This window comes from Lynx canadensis, chromosome D4 (genome assembly GCF_007474595.2).
Source record: "Lynx canadensis isolate LIC74 chromosome D4, mLynCan4.pri.v2, whole genome shotgun sequence".
Taxonomy (NCBI): domain Eukaryota; kingdom Metazoa; phylum Chordata; class Mammalia; order Carnivora; family Felidae; genus Lynx; species Lynx canadensis.
The window spans coordinates 40,235,881-40,250,859 of record NC_044315.2 but is presented as its reverse complement, the minus strand read 5'-3'; the positions used below and the strand labels follow the sequence as shown (position 1 = coordinate 40,250,859).

General features: G+C 39.5%; 1 protein-coding gene across 1 annotated transcript in view; it reads left to right on the top strand.

Moving 5' to 3' along the window:
* The window catches only part of TTC39B (tetratricopeptide repeat domain 39B), a 124,898-nt gene that overhangs the window by 69,881 nt on the left and 40,038 nt on the right, over positions 1-14,979 (top strand). Inside the window, 5 exon segments of the mRNA XM_030292952.1 lie at positions 855-965; positions 3,377-3,508; positions 4,482-4,558; positions 7,986-8,053; positions 11,249-11,313. Of these exon segments, the coding sequence (XP_030148812.1) occupies positions 855-965; positions 3,377-3,508; positions 4,482-4,558; positions 7,986-8,053; positions 11,249-11,313 (453 nt within the window).

The window sequence follows — 14,979 nt, the reverse complement described above, 5'->3', positions numbered from 1 at the left end:
GTCATGGGCATAAAAGGCACAGCATAGGGAATATAGTTTATAATATTATAATAGCATTGTATGGTGACAGATGGTAGCTACACTTGTGAGCAGTTAGCATAACTATAGAGAAGTTGAATCACAGTGTTGTATACCTGAAACTAATGTAACATTGTGTGTTGACTATACTCAAATTAAAAAAGAAAACACAAAGGGCCTGAGTGGTTCAGTCGGTTAAGCATCCGACTTAGTCTTAGGTCATGATCTCGTGGTTTGTGGGTTTGAGCCCCACATCCGGCTCTTTGGTGACAGCTTGGAGCTTGGAGCCTGCTTCAGATTGTGTTTCCCTCTCTCTCTGCCCCTCCCCTGCTTGCGTGCATGCACTCGTTCTCTCTCTCTCTCTCTCTCTCTCTCTCAGAAATAAAATAAACATTGAAAAAAAAACTAAAAAAGAAAACACAATGTGCAGAGTTGTATGACAGTTCCTATAGAATCAAAAGCAATCTGAAGGAGTCTCTTCTACAGTCTAGATGGTAATCAGTTTTCCACTGAAGCACATTTTTCCCCCTGCATAATCAAACTAAAACACAATAACTTTCCCTGTCCTATGAATCAAGGTAGTTCCCACCCTTGTGGTCTTTGTGAGGGCTATCAGCCTTATTTGTTGATTTATTCCATCCTCATGACATTTTCACGAAGGTGGTGGTATTCCCATTTTACAGATAAGAAAGGCTTTAGAAGGTTTCAGAAGGGTTAGAATCCCAGTCTTTCTTTCTCCAAAGGGTACACACACACACACACACACCCACACACCCGCAACAACTTCTAATAGTAAAAGCTATTGAAATGCTATGTATTTTTTTCTTGATCCTTAGGTCAACATCAGTGAAGGTGGATCTCAAGTGTGGCCTAGAAGAATGTTCAGTGGCATTGAACTTATTTCTGAGTAACAAATTCACGGATGCCTTAGAGTTGCTTCGACCATGGTAATTAACTTAATTTCTTTTAGATAAAATACATTTTTACAGACGTTTCTGGTGAGTCTTTGATACATTGCTTGTCAGTCAGCATATCTGCATTGCCGCCTGAATATTTCTAAGCTAATTTGGTTGAGACGCCTTACTTTTGGTCAGTTTTAATATCCAGTTAAAAAAAAAATCTGTTTTTTTCCAAATTTAATCAGTAGAAAGTTTCTGATTCTCATATTTTAATTTCTATATGTGTTTAAATATTGTCATCTCATATAGTTTTGTGGAGTTTCATTTTGCTCTTTCCAGTGAGATACTTTAATGGATATGCCTCTAAAGGTTAAATACCTTTGACAGAAGTTCCCTTTGAAATGGGGATGGGAAGAATTAGAATATACTAATCTCAAATGTTAAAAAGAACTTTTCTTTAAAAGAAATTTAAGATAATAAAAAATGTTATTGGGACTCCCTATTTATGTGATAAATAAGTTAAGCAGTTTAATTTCAGTTGATAATACCTGTTAATTGTTCAAATGTGGCAGCAAAACCTGTGCTTAGCCCGTTTACTAGGTGTCACCTTGAGCACTGTCCCCAACTCCACAGTGTGACTGTAGCTGGACAGGAGTAATCATACCTTGTGCCTTCAAACGCAACACTTAACTTGGACGAAACTTAGACCTGCTAATAACAGTTTTCTAGAAGGTTGCTCGGGTACAACAGCGGAAATCTCCTTTCTTTGGTCGGTAGAGTAATGTGAATCTGATCATGGACTTTCAGTCCTCCTACGCTCATTATGGTGAGTGTTGCATAATGTATAGAATTGCCGAATCGCTATATTGCACACCTAAAACTAAAATGACATTGTATGTCACTACCTACTTCAATAAAGAAAATGAAATTACCTCCCGAGAAGCTGGTGTGGTAGTTCTATTAAGATGTAGAAGAGCTGTGATCACAGTATTTCAGGGGTTAGGACCAGAGGATAAGAGATGCTACAGCCCGAGAAAATGGCCCAGTGTTGTCTCCAACACTGTCCACCCTGCCTGTCTCCTGCCTCGTTTCCCTCTGTCCTTCCCAGACCCTCAGACTTCTTTCTCTGTCCATCTTCTGTCTCTGCTTCCTGGTCTTCCTCCTCTTTGCCTGCCTGCCTTTTTCTGTTTGTCTCTCCTCTCTCAGCCTGCCTGCCTGTCTCCTTCACTTTTTATTCACACAAGACCCCACTCTCCTCTGCCTCAGACACCCCAGCTGGTGGTAACATGGAATGACAAGAAGTGATTGAGTGTTGTATTTAGTCAAGATTCTCTCATCTTGATGCATGTTTCACTGTTAAACATAGGTTTTCCCACTGCATACTTTTTTTTTTCCCTCTTGGAGCTTTTGGTTTAAAATGCGAGGTTTAAGACCACAATAAATGATTAACTTTGGGCTGCTGTTACTCTTTGTGGTCTTTTGAACAGCCAGTGACCTTGCTATTCAGGACAAACTGCAAATTACCGAAGGATGTTTAGAGTATTTCCATGAGGGAAAAGAAGAATGTGGCTTGCTTTTATTTTGCATAGCAGCAGGCTATGGTGGATGATATTTGACTTAAAAACAAAACTGCGCATTAATATTTCAAGTCTTGTAAATAACTAATTGAGTCTTATAAATAACACGATGAGAAGTTTTGAGAAAAGAGATGGTAAGGTTTTCACAGTCTGAGAGTCTGGGATGTGTCATACCTTAAGACTAATTAATGCCCGTAAGAGTCTAAGCAGTTCTTCCTGATAATTTAGTAATTTGAATTATCAAGAACTTTATTCAGGAACTGTGGATAATGGGATTAGATTACATACGAAGTCTGGAATGTACTTTCGTCTGGGCCCTTTGTGGCCAACCTAATTTATTGCAAAAGTCTTGCTTCCCTTTGGCCTCCAGCTGGGAGTGGAGATGAACCGGTTTTAAAAATGGGTCTTTATCTTTCAAAAAATATATCAGAATCTCTCTGTCACAAAATACATTTCCAGTGGCCTGTATTTTAGTACTTCTATCAACACTAAAGATAGGAAGTAGGTTCCCGGTGTTTGGGAAAAATTGATTTGCTTTGAAAGGTTTTCTACTAAAAGAGTCCGCAGGCTGCCCCCTTGTGCTGAAATGGGGAAAAACAATTGTCAGCTTCTGCTTCAACCTGGAACATTCAGTGCTGCCTGCATGGGCGTAATTTGGAAAGTCCTTGATACTTGAGTTTTTTTTTTTTTTTTTTTTTTGGGACGTGTCTTTCACAGTCTATATTATTTCAGTGATTATGGTGAAGGAGTAAAATTTATCGCTGTACAAGTCATGATATGTTTTTACTAGGATTTCTTCTGGTCTGTATCAGACAAGACCTGAATGCTCTTAAACTGCATTGAAACGTATTAATTCCTTTTTTTTTTTTTTTTGCCCCCCAGGGCTAAGGAGAGTATGTACCATGCCTTGGGCTACAGTACTATTGTGGTGTTGCAGGCCGTCCTGACCTTCGAGCAACAGGACATCCAAAATGGCATTTCTGCCATGAAGGATGCATTACAGACCTGCCAAAAGTATGAACTGAGTAATTAAATACTTGAGATGCAACTACAAACCTTTATGTCTGTGTGACAGAGTGAGCGTGGTTTGCCTGATGGGAAGCTCTGTTTGAAGTTGGCCACAATTGTAGTAAGGGACTTGTACTTCCAAGCCTCCTGGCCTCACATAGTTGTATCTAGTAGAGTTGAAAGTTCCTGTTGGGAATTATAGAAGATTCTTGTTTGGCCAAGCAGTTGGCATCTGTGCCTCCACGGGTTTTTCCCTCCCCCCCCCCCTTTTTTTCCCATTGGTAACTTCAGTCACAGCAAGCATCTCCCAAGGGTCTCCGTGGCACAGATGAATTTAGCTCCTGCCTGCCAAGCCAGGCCAAGCAAGGAACTCTCTTTTTTTATATGGGCGGATGCTGCCTGTTCGGAAGGGAGAGTTTTATTTGTCTAAAAGGACATATCTGGACACTTCTGGTTGGTGAAAATGAGATGGATTTTCAGTTTTATTTTAATCTTTGCTCTGTGTGTATAGCAAGACCCCAGCAACAGCTGTTAACCAGCACTGGTGAAACTTAATGTGAAACTATATCCTCATGGAATTATGTTGCAACCCTGCAAATGAAGAGTTTCCCAATATCACACTCTAAGTCGATTCTTAACCTGTGGGTGCCTCTTACCAGAGAAATACTGATTTCAGCATCGTGCAGGTGCTTGGCAGGGCTAGTCTTCATTGTGTTGTGTGAGTTTGTCCACTCACGTGTCCAGTAAGTGTGGATGGAGTGCCCACAGGAGATCGGCTCAGGGCTGGGTGCCGGGGACACAGTGTTGAAAAGGGTGCTCTCTGCCCTTTAGGGTTTAGAGTTTGAGGTTTGCAGTTCCTCCTTGGTAACTCTTTGGTGTGACTGAGACTGAAATGAATGTCCAATGAAAGTGAACTCGGCCTGATTTATTATTATTTTTTCTTTCTATTTCCCACCACCCTTCTACTTTTTCTCCACAGATACAGGAAAAAATGCACAGTTGTGGAATCGTTCTCAAGTCTTCTTTCTAGGGGCTCATTGGAGCAGCTGACTGAAGGTGAGACTCATTTAAAAGATTAATATTTCCCTGTCTTGGGAAGGTTAAAACGTGATCATACTCCTAAAATTCAATACTTAAGCATATAATGTAAAGTAAATGGAGTATCTTTTTCTCTTTCCCACCATAACTCACCCTGCAGGAGTGACCACTGTTAATAGTTGGGTTAATGGCTCAAGATTACCCACCTAGCGGAGCGAGGTTCCATCTGCCTTTCTGTAAGCCACAGCTCTTTCCGTTGTACCTCACACATTTTCTTGTAGGCTTGTAGTAAAGGGAACAGAGTGTTCATGTATGGCTGAGAGAGACATCTTGAAAATAGATGCTGCTGCGTTCTTACCTTTTTATAATGTCTTTGACATGACACTTTAGAAAATCTGGAATAAGGTAGGAGGTTACTTCTTCCTAATTAAAAAAAAAAAAAAAAACAAACGAGAAGATGCTAGTATACACCTATTAGAATGTCCCTAATCTGAAACATCAAAAACACCATGGTTGATGAGAATGCAAAATTGTATAGCTACTTTAGGGGAGACAGTTTGGCAATTTCTTACAAAACTATACATGCTTTGTTTGGCCTTACAAACCAGTAATCAGTCTCCTCAATATTTACACAACGGAGCTGAAGACTTAGGACCAGCACAAAAATCTGCACGTAGATGTTTACAGCAGCTTTATTTGTAATTTGCCAAAACTTGTCAGCAACCGAGATGTCTTTCAGTAGGTGAATGGCTAAATAAACTGTGGTGCATGTAGACAAATGGACGATTAATTAGTGCTAAAAAGAAATGAGCTATCAAGCCACAGAACGACACAGAGCAACTTTAAATGCATATTACTAAGTGAAAGACGCCGATCTGAAAGGGCTACATGCTGGATGATTGCAAGCATATAACATTCTAGAAAAGGCAAAACTGTAGAGACAGTGAAAAGATCAGTGGTTGCCTGGGGATGGGGTGTAGGGATGAAAAGGTAGATGGAGCACAGAGGGTTTTTAGGGTAGTGAAAAGACTTTGTATGATATCATGATGATGGATACGTGTCTTTATACATTTGTCCAAACCCATAGAATGTACAACACCAAGAATGAGCTCTAATGTAAACTGTGGACTTTGGGTAATTATGATGTGTGAATGGAGGTTCATCAATCGTACCACTCTGGTGGGGGATGTTGATAACGGGGGAGGTAGTGCATGCATGGGGCAAGGGATACATGAGAAATTTCTGTACCTTCCCTTCAGTTTTTCTATGAATCTAACACTGCTTTAAAGAATAAAGTCTTAATTAGAAAATAATAAAAATAAATGAGCTTGTGACTGTAGCATATTCTGAAAAACAGGTTAATTTAGACTTTTACATCCAAAGCCATGCTTAATTAACATTTTAATGCAGGCTGAAGATATTTCCTTCAGTAGACTAAGGAGTTTATGATTCACAGATATTCTGGTAAGGTACCTACTCATAAATGCCAAATGGCTAATTTTGAGAACTGAGGAATATAAATCAAACAGAGTGAAGGAACAAGACTTTTATAAATTAAGTTGCATTTTATTCCTAATGAGTTTGGCTGTCACTGCAACCCAAACAGACTTTGTGTTCAAGGAGGCATGTCAAAACATTGTAGCTTTAGTATGTGATTTGTTTTTCCTCTTGGTAATTTTCATTTACATCCTTCAGTGGCTGGTTGTCTGCAGGAGTCAGTATATTTAATTAAACTTTTCGTGGGTTTAACATGGAACACACCCATTCTTCTCTCGTGCCTGGCGTATTGCCCTGAATGTTTTTCAGATTTCCTTTGAAAATAGATCTGTATATGCAGTACTTAGGATGGGAAAGGGATTTAAGATGAAGGATACTTCCGTATAGTCTACAGAGTTCAAATTTTCTTGACCTTTCAGCTCTGTCTTCTCATTATGTCCTTGAGCTGCTCTTAGATTTGTCCATTTTTAACTTAACCCTGATACGTCTAATCCTTTGGATGCCCGTACCTCTGCACGGACTCAGCGTTGCCTACTGAATCAAGCCCAGCCTCTGACGCTTAAGGTTGTCCATAATTCAGCCCCGACTTACCTTTCCGGACTCATTTCACACTCCTGCCTTTACACACCTTGCGCTCTCACAGGGCCTTCCCCGCACATGCCCAAGCCAGCAATCTGGGGTACTGAGTAGGCTTTCAAAGTGGGAAATTCCAAACTGTTCCCACTTTGTTACAAATGTACATAGAAAGAAGAGGAAATTCAGGTGACTGTAAAAATCGAAGACTGCTTTTATTCCTCTGAACGCTGAGTAAATCCAGAGGGCCAAGGGTAGTAATCGTAGCGAAAGTAGCAAACAAAAATGGAGCGCTTACTCTGAATAGTGAGCTCTGCTTGCAGCACCTCACTTGATTCTTCAGCTGTGAAGTAGAGACATTATGAGCTGGACTTTATAAATGAGGTAATGGATGGGGGGTGGTGGTGGGCGGGATGACCAGCAGAGAGAGGAGGGATGACCCGAGGGACAGATGAGCTGACCGGAGATGAGGAGGGATGACCGTCAGGGAGAGGAGGGATGACCACCAGGAAGAGGAGGGATACCTAGTACACGGCAGAACCTTTCCCCTAGCCCAGGCTGTTAAATACGCCAAGCTCGTTTCCTTAAGTAAAATGCCAATTTGCATCCCATGGATAAAACAGGAAGCTGCTGATTTTGTTTACCCAAAAACGCAAAGGTTTCTCTCCTACCCTAATCTCTGCAAGTACAAGGTATTGTTTAGGAAGATGGGCTGTGTGTTTTGGGGCACTCCATCTGTCCCTGGGATATACATAGCTTTACACCGTCCTTTTTGTGAGTGCCTTGTTCCTGTGCTAGATCTCTCCATGATCAAAATAGCCTGACGTGGTGCTGATGCTGACTCTTTTTATATCACGTCATGACTTGGCACTCAGGGCCGTACTTTTTTGCAGAACTCCAGAGAATTGCGTTCTCTCTTTAAGGTAATAATGTGTCTGATCACCACCATGACTATCATACCTTCGTATTTTGGAAGCTAGGATTCATAAACAGAAGATTGTTTTTTCAATCTTTATAACTGTGTTAAACTTATGTGTTTAACTTAGTGTTAAATAATTTTCTTTTTAAGTGCTTTTAAATTTTGGTTTCCTGTTGTGAGCTGAGTTTGGGGCTCTGGCACCAAGTGTCTGACTCGTTGGAGTTCTATTTGAATGGGGCCAAAGATGACTTCCTTAAATCATTTTACACATTCTAGAAAAATCTTGCTAAGTGTCTGAGAACTGAGGTCATCATCCTCCTTTTGTGGAAGTACCAGAACAAGCTAGATTTTTGTGTCTCCCTTGGGTTCATTGATCTATCAGTCTTTTCTGAAATCTCAGAGCAAGGACTGTGGACATAGGATTTTCCTTAATATAATTTTATTTGTTTTTAATAGAGGAAATGCATGCCGAAATCTGTTATGCCGAGTGTCTCCTACAGAAAGCAGCACTCACGTTTGTGCAGGTAATGAATGTTTGGCTTAGAATCAGTATTTCTGGGGAAGCCTGCCAGCACTACGTAGAAAAAATGTGGCTCATTCTATGTCAGTGCTTCAGTTCTTTTGACTCAGAGTTGTAACAGAAGATACTTGCCGTTCTGATAAACTTGGGCTGAAAAAAGACCCCAGGAAGCTTTGTTCCTACACAAATGCCCTTAGAGTCTGTTTTGAATTTCAGTCTGTTGGGAACCACTGCCTTGTAAAGAAACTGTTTTGCAACCACCACACCTACTTTCTGGTTGCTTCTCTAGATGAGAAGCGTGAGATTATCTGTCTTTGCTTTTCCTAATGGTGAGGGCTACACGCGGGATGGCCTGGGCAGAAGACACATCTTCATCCTTGGCCATTCCCTTCTTTACACCAGCTGCTTCAGCAAAGCTCAGGTATGCATGCATTGAGCGCTAGGCTTTTCATATATAACTCTGGATTTTATTTTGCCCCTTTCTATTCTCATTCCCCTTTCTTACTTTTATTTCTTCCTATGGAAGAGTAGATTTAAAAAGTTCTAAACCTAACAATGAATACCTTTCTTTTGGGACATTTTAATTTTATCTCTAAGAACTGTTACAGCCAGTACCTTGCCTAACATTTTATTTTCCACCACTTGGATTTTAACCTCATGGCCCCATGGGTGGCAGTGATGGATATAGTGGGGTAGAGGTGGGGTCAACATTGTAAAGGGGAAGAAATGCAATTGTAAAATTGAAAATCTTACTCAATTACAATGTTTTACATTGTATTAAGAGTTGCTTTTCTTTTTTCTTCCCTTCCTTCCCGGAAGGAAGGTCACGTAGGAAGGAAGAAAGAAAAGAAAAGAAAAGGAGAGGGAGAGGAAAGGGAAAGGGAGAGGAGAGGGAGAGGGAGAGGTGAGACGGGGAGCAGGGATAGAATGTATGATGGGAGAGAAGAAGATATAAGAAGAAGGAGAAGAGGGGAGAGGAGAGCTCTTTCTCTTTCTCTTTCTCTTTCTCTTTCTCTTTCCTCTCCGCTCCTCCCCTCCCCTCCCCTCCCCTCCCCTCCCCTCCCCTCCTTTCTCTTCCTGGAGGCTTACCCCTTAAGTTGGGTTCTGGTTTAGTAAAATTGAATCAGTCTGTTCTATGACCCTGTTTTCTAAAACCCTACGTATTCTGAAGGCTGGTTGAAAACTGCATTCTTACTGCTTCAGTGAACATAATGCTGGTCACGGAGGTCCCCAGTTTTTCTGATGTGTTTTCCAAATGGGGATTTGACAATCAAATCCGGGAGTTGCAGGCTTACTTTATTTGTGGGGACTTGTAAGTAAACATCCGGCAGATATGCAAGCCTCTTCCCTCCTCCTCATGCCTCCATATCCAGTTTAATGGTCATGCTTCTCTTACCATGCTTCCTCTTCCTTCTCTGATTGTTCTAGTGGGAGTGTTCGTCAGCTCTCCTCTAGGCTGCATGGCAACCTAGCGACCCTCTGGCTCTAATTTCTCTTATCCTCAGCTCATTGTCCATTGTGCAGCCGCGTCCCCTCTCAGAGACGAGAATCTCACCTTGTCATCTCTCTGCTTTAGCATCTTGTAGCTCTCACCTACTATGGCAGTGGTTCCGTATCAGAATATCAGAAGTGGGGGAGGTTTCAAACTAAACTAGTGTCTTCTCGCAAATTCCCTATGCCCCCCCCCCTTACCATGTGCTCAGATGCTATTGGCAGGTATGTATGACGTATACCTGAGTGGCATGGGTAGAGGTAGCTTTGTTACTCCTTGGTTTTGCGGTCTTTGCAGTAGCTTCTGCAGCAGCGCTGGGTGACGTAAACACAGATGGCCAAGTACATGCCATGATCTTTAACGCCTCCTTGCCTTTCTACTTCAGTTTCCCTTTGCTTGCAAAGCTCACATCTGGTTTGCCTTCCTTCCTCTGGCCCCATCCTAATCATTTTTTATGCCTTAAGCGCCTGTTGCTTTCAGGAAGCTTTTATGGGCCTCTCCTTACCCCCCTCCCCTACTTTGTGCTCTCATGACCTCCTGTGCATATCTCTACCCATGTGCATGACTCTAGCCCTTAGCGCCTTTTATTGCTCTTGACTGATTTTGCATTCAGATGGCAGGTGTAAAATAGGCATTCAGTCAATGTTTGGTGAATCATGAAATGAAATATTATTATTGGAGGCAGGTTTTAAAGTGATTTGAGAAATTCTTTCCTGGCCAGTATTGGAACTTGTGTAAGCATAAGGCTCCTTAAAATGAGAAGATGAACATTTATGTTGCATGGTGAATTTTGTACTTATCAGTGCTTATAATAATTTGAATGTTAAAGGTTTAATAATTAATGAAACTTATATACTAAAATAAGTTTTTCTCTTTCTTCGGAAGGATGCTGAAGTGCACAGTGAATAAATACCAGAGCAGCTTTCCATTATCAATAGGCTAACAAAACATCGTCCACGGAAATGGGAAATAGGGGAACTGTCTCCAGTAGCTCCATCTGTTGACTAACTTCCTTTAAGCAGTTTTGGATATAATTTGTTAAGAGATTCTCTTAGAATCCTGGAATGTTGACTCTGAAAATGACATTCATTTAGGCCCCCTGCCTCAATTTTATGGTTGATGACCATGAGGCAAGGAGAAGTAAAGTGATTTTTTTCCCACCAAACAAAATTGCATATTAGTGACAATCAGTTTAGAATCCAGATCAATAATTTTTGTTTTGGAAATATGTATTAGTGAAATTTACAATGTTAAACAGATTGAGTGCTAAAGTACCCTGCAAAAGAAGAACCATCATTCCATTTTACTGGAGTATGATGGATTGGAAAGTTTGCCCTTAAGGCACATCCCTTAAATCAGCCGTTTGGATTCTGTTGAGCCCAGAAGAAAATTGCACAGTAGATGATGTTTATTACAGTAGATTTGGACTAACTTATTTTGCCCCTAATTGCTAAGGATTACTTCCTTAATTACTTATTTGAAGTGTTGCAAAGATTTTTGAAATGTTTTCTTTTTATTGCCATCTAACTTGGAAGACCAATTACAGAAAAGCATTTCAAATGTAAAGCAAGAGGAATGTTTCCATTTAAAGATTATGTCCTCAAAAGATAGGGAGGGTTTTGTTCTAATCAAACAAATACCCAGATGTGAGGACAGTGTAAGAATCTTTTGCTAAGTGATCTAATTACTTCATTGAATTGTTTTCAGGATGAAAATATGATCAACTTCATCAAAGGTGGACTCAAAATTAGGACAAGTTACCAAATATATAAGTAAGTTAAAAATTAAGATCTCATTGTTTGTTTGTTTATTTATTTATTTATTTATTTATTTTTTAAGATCTCATTTTTAAATGATTCTTATACTGTGTCCCCTTTGTACTTTAAAAAATTCTCATTAAGTACGACTAGGTTTTTTTTCATTTGGTGTTGGTGAAAATGCACTTGATTTTTTAGCTTACTGAGTATGTATTCAGTGCTATAGGACAACAGAGTTTAAGTTTAAATACAATTTTGAGAAAAATAGCTGAAAAAAAAAGTGCTACTAGCACAATTTCTAATTACATAATCTTAGTTTCTCTCTCCTAAAATCAATTTATAGATTTAAAATTACAGGTATGTCTTTGGTCCAGACTAGAGCAGTGCCCTGCTTGATAAAGTTTTCTGCAGTGATTTAAATAGTCAATGGAGGTGGGCCATAGTGTTGTTCATATGTTCTGTGTCCTTACTGACTTTTATCTACTTGTTCTATGATTTGTTCATGGAGTAAAAATCTCCAACTTTGATTCTGGAGTCACCCATTTCTCTTGTTAGTTCTGTCAGTGTTTAGAACCTTGGTTATCAGATTGATGTGTGTTTTAATTGTTTTGTCTTTCTAATGAATTAAACTTAAAAATTTTTTTTTAATGTTTATTTGTTTTTGAGAGGGGGGCGGGCAGAGAGAGTGATGGAGACACAGAATCCGAAGCAGGCTCTAGGCTCCGAGCTGTCAGCACAGAGCCTGATGTGGCGCTTGAACCCACGAGCTGTGAGATCATGAGCTGAGCTGAAGTCAGATGCTTAACCGATGATCCACCCAGGCACCCCTTAAACTCTTAATCGTTATGAAATGTCTCTACTTAACTCCTTATGATTATTTCTTGTCTTGAAGTCTGTTTCATCTGATATTAATGTATTTATTCATGCTTTTTTTTATAATTAGTGTTTACATGTCACATATTCTTTTATTTTAAGCCTATCTTTGTTTTAATATTTAAATTGCATTTCTTATAGAGGCTTGTAGCTGGATCTTGCTTTTTTTACTCAGTGTAACAAATGATATGTTTGTACTTGTGGCTACCATTTTTTTTTTCTCTTGCCTTATTTGGTTTTCCCAGTTCTTTTTTGCCTTTCTTTGCTTTCATAAAAATTTAAAAATATATATTCCAGTGTAATCAATCCCTCTATTGTTTTCTTAGCTATAGCCCTCTTTAATTTTTTAAAGGTTGCTCTAGTGATTATAAAATCCTTCTTACCTTACAACGGTCAACTTAGAGTTAATATCGCACTGTTGCCCATAAAACATAAGAACTTTGTGGAAGTATAATTTCATTTGCCACTTGTCTTTTATACTATTCTTATGATAGTACACTTACATATATTATAAACCTCACGATGCAGTGTCACACTTTTTCTTTAAACTATGATATCTTACAGATTTTTCTTTTTTTTTTTTTTTTTAATTTTTTTTTTTTTCAACGTTTATTTATTTTTGGGACAGAGAGAGACAGAGCATGAACGGGCGAGGGGCAGAGAGAGAGGGAGACACAGAATCGGAAACAGGCTCCAGGCTCTGAGCCATCAGCCCAGAGCCCGACGCGGGGCTCGAACTCACAGACCGCGAGATCGTGACCTGGCTGAAGTCGGATGCTTAACCGACTGCGCCACCCAGGCGCCCCTCTTACAGATTTTTCTATTTACTCATATATATAGTTACCATTTTTGGTATTCTTCATTCGTTTCTGTATACTTTTGGACTGAAGAATTCCTTTTAATATTTCTTGTAGTACATGTCTGCTTTCAATAGTCTCTCCATTTTCATTTATCTGAAAACGTCTTCATTTTTGAAGGCTATTTTTGCTTAGTACAGGATTCTGGGTTACAAGGTTTTCTTTTTTCTTCTTTCACCACTTTCAAACTGTCAGTCCATTGTATTATGGCCTCTGTTGTTTCTGATCAGAAGTCAGCTGTTGTATGTATTACCAGTCCCTGTCTGTAATGTGTCATTTCTTCTGACTGCTTTGAAGACTCTTGTACCTTTGGTTCTCAGTAGTTTGCAACGTGTTTAAGTGTGCTTTGAGAAATTGTGGCCATTATTTCTACAAATATTTTTTTATGCTCCATTTTCACTGTTTTCCTCTTCTTTTAAGGTCCAATTACACATATTAGTCAGTCTGATTTTGTTCAACAAGTCACTGTGGTACTGTTTATTGAAAAGCATGGTTTTTTGTTTTTTGTTTTTTTAGATTGGCTCTCTGGGTCATCCTGGAGTCAGTTTTTATTGCTTGCTTTTTCTCTTGACCATATGTCATATCATTTTGTGTCTTCCCTTGACAACAGTATTTAAATTGTGCACTAGGTATTGATTCATTATAGAGACTCTGGATTCTATTATCTTCTTGGAAGAGTGCTGATACTTGTTCTAGGAATCATGAATTTGACTAGACTTAGACTCCAGACTCTTGACTCTCTACAAGAAGGTAGCACCTGAAGTCATGGCTCCTTTATTTCTTCTGTCTTGCTCTTGCTTTTGCTTTTCTTTGGAGTCTCTCCAGTATTCCAGTAGTTCATGGGTCCAACAAGAATTTGATCTTGGTTTTTTCCTCCTGTGTGGTTCTCCCCATCTGAAAATTTTTCCATTGCCTCACAGCCATTCTGGCAGTCTTGAACTCTGTACTCTGACTTTTTAAGGCAATGGGACTGTGTGGCTTTCTGTATCAGTTGTAGGCACCCCATATTGAGTGGCCTGGAGAGTACTTCAGCTGCCTAGCCATGTAAATGTGAAGTCCATATGAGAGTTGTTCTCATCTTTCAAAGGCTAATTCTTCTCCAGGTTTCTCCTACTTTTTGTTTTCACTTTCCAGTGCCTGAAAACACATTTTAAATGTATATTTAAGGGGCGCCTGGGGGCTCAGTCGGTTAAGCATCCGACTCTTGGTTTCGGCTCAGGTTATGATCTCACGATTTGTGGGTTTGAGCCCTGTATCTGGCTCTGTTTGGGATTCTCTCTCCCTCACTATCTCTGCCCCTCCCCCACTCACTTTCTTTGTCTTTCTTTCAAAAATAAATAAACTTAAAAAATATTTAAATTCTAAAGTTTATAATTGTTATCTGTGAGACAGTTAATCTAATACAAGCTAGTGTGTGTGTCATTACTAGGAGCAGATCCCCATTAGTGCAGAACCAAGATTTAGTGTTTTAAGAGATACTTTCACACAAAGTGATTTAATAAAATTATATTCCATTCAAAATCGTATAGGTGGGGCAGAAATTTTGGGAATTGACATTTTGTTTTTAGTTTTCCTCTTGAAATACTTTTTATTTTTTATTTTTATTTTTTTAATTTTATTTTTTTTAATTTTTTTTTAACGTTTATTTATTTTTGAGACAGAGACAGAGCATGAATGTGGGGGGAGGGTCAGAGAGAGAGAGAGACACAGAATCGAAGCAGGCTCCAGGCTCCGAGCTGTCAGCACAGAGCCCGATGCGGGCCTCGAACTCGTGAACCACGAGATCATGACCTGAGCCGAAGTTGGACACTTAACCGACTGAGCCACCCAGGCGCCCCTGAAATACTTTTTAGATGATACAAAAGAATGTTAAAGAGCTAATTGCTTTTCTAGTCATAAAAACTTAAAAAAACTGAATGAATTCAAGTAGTCTTTTTAAAAAAATGGTTTT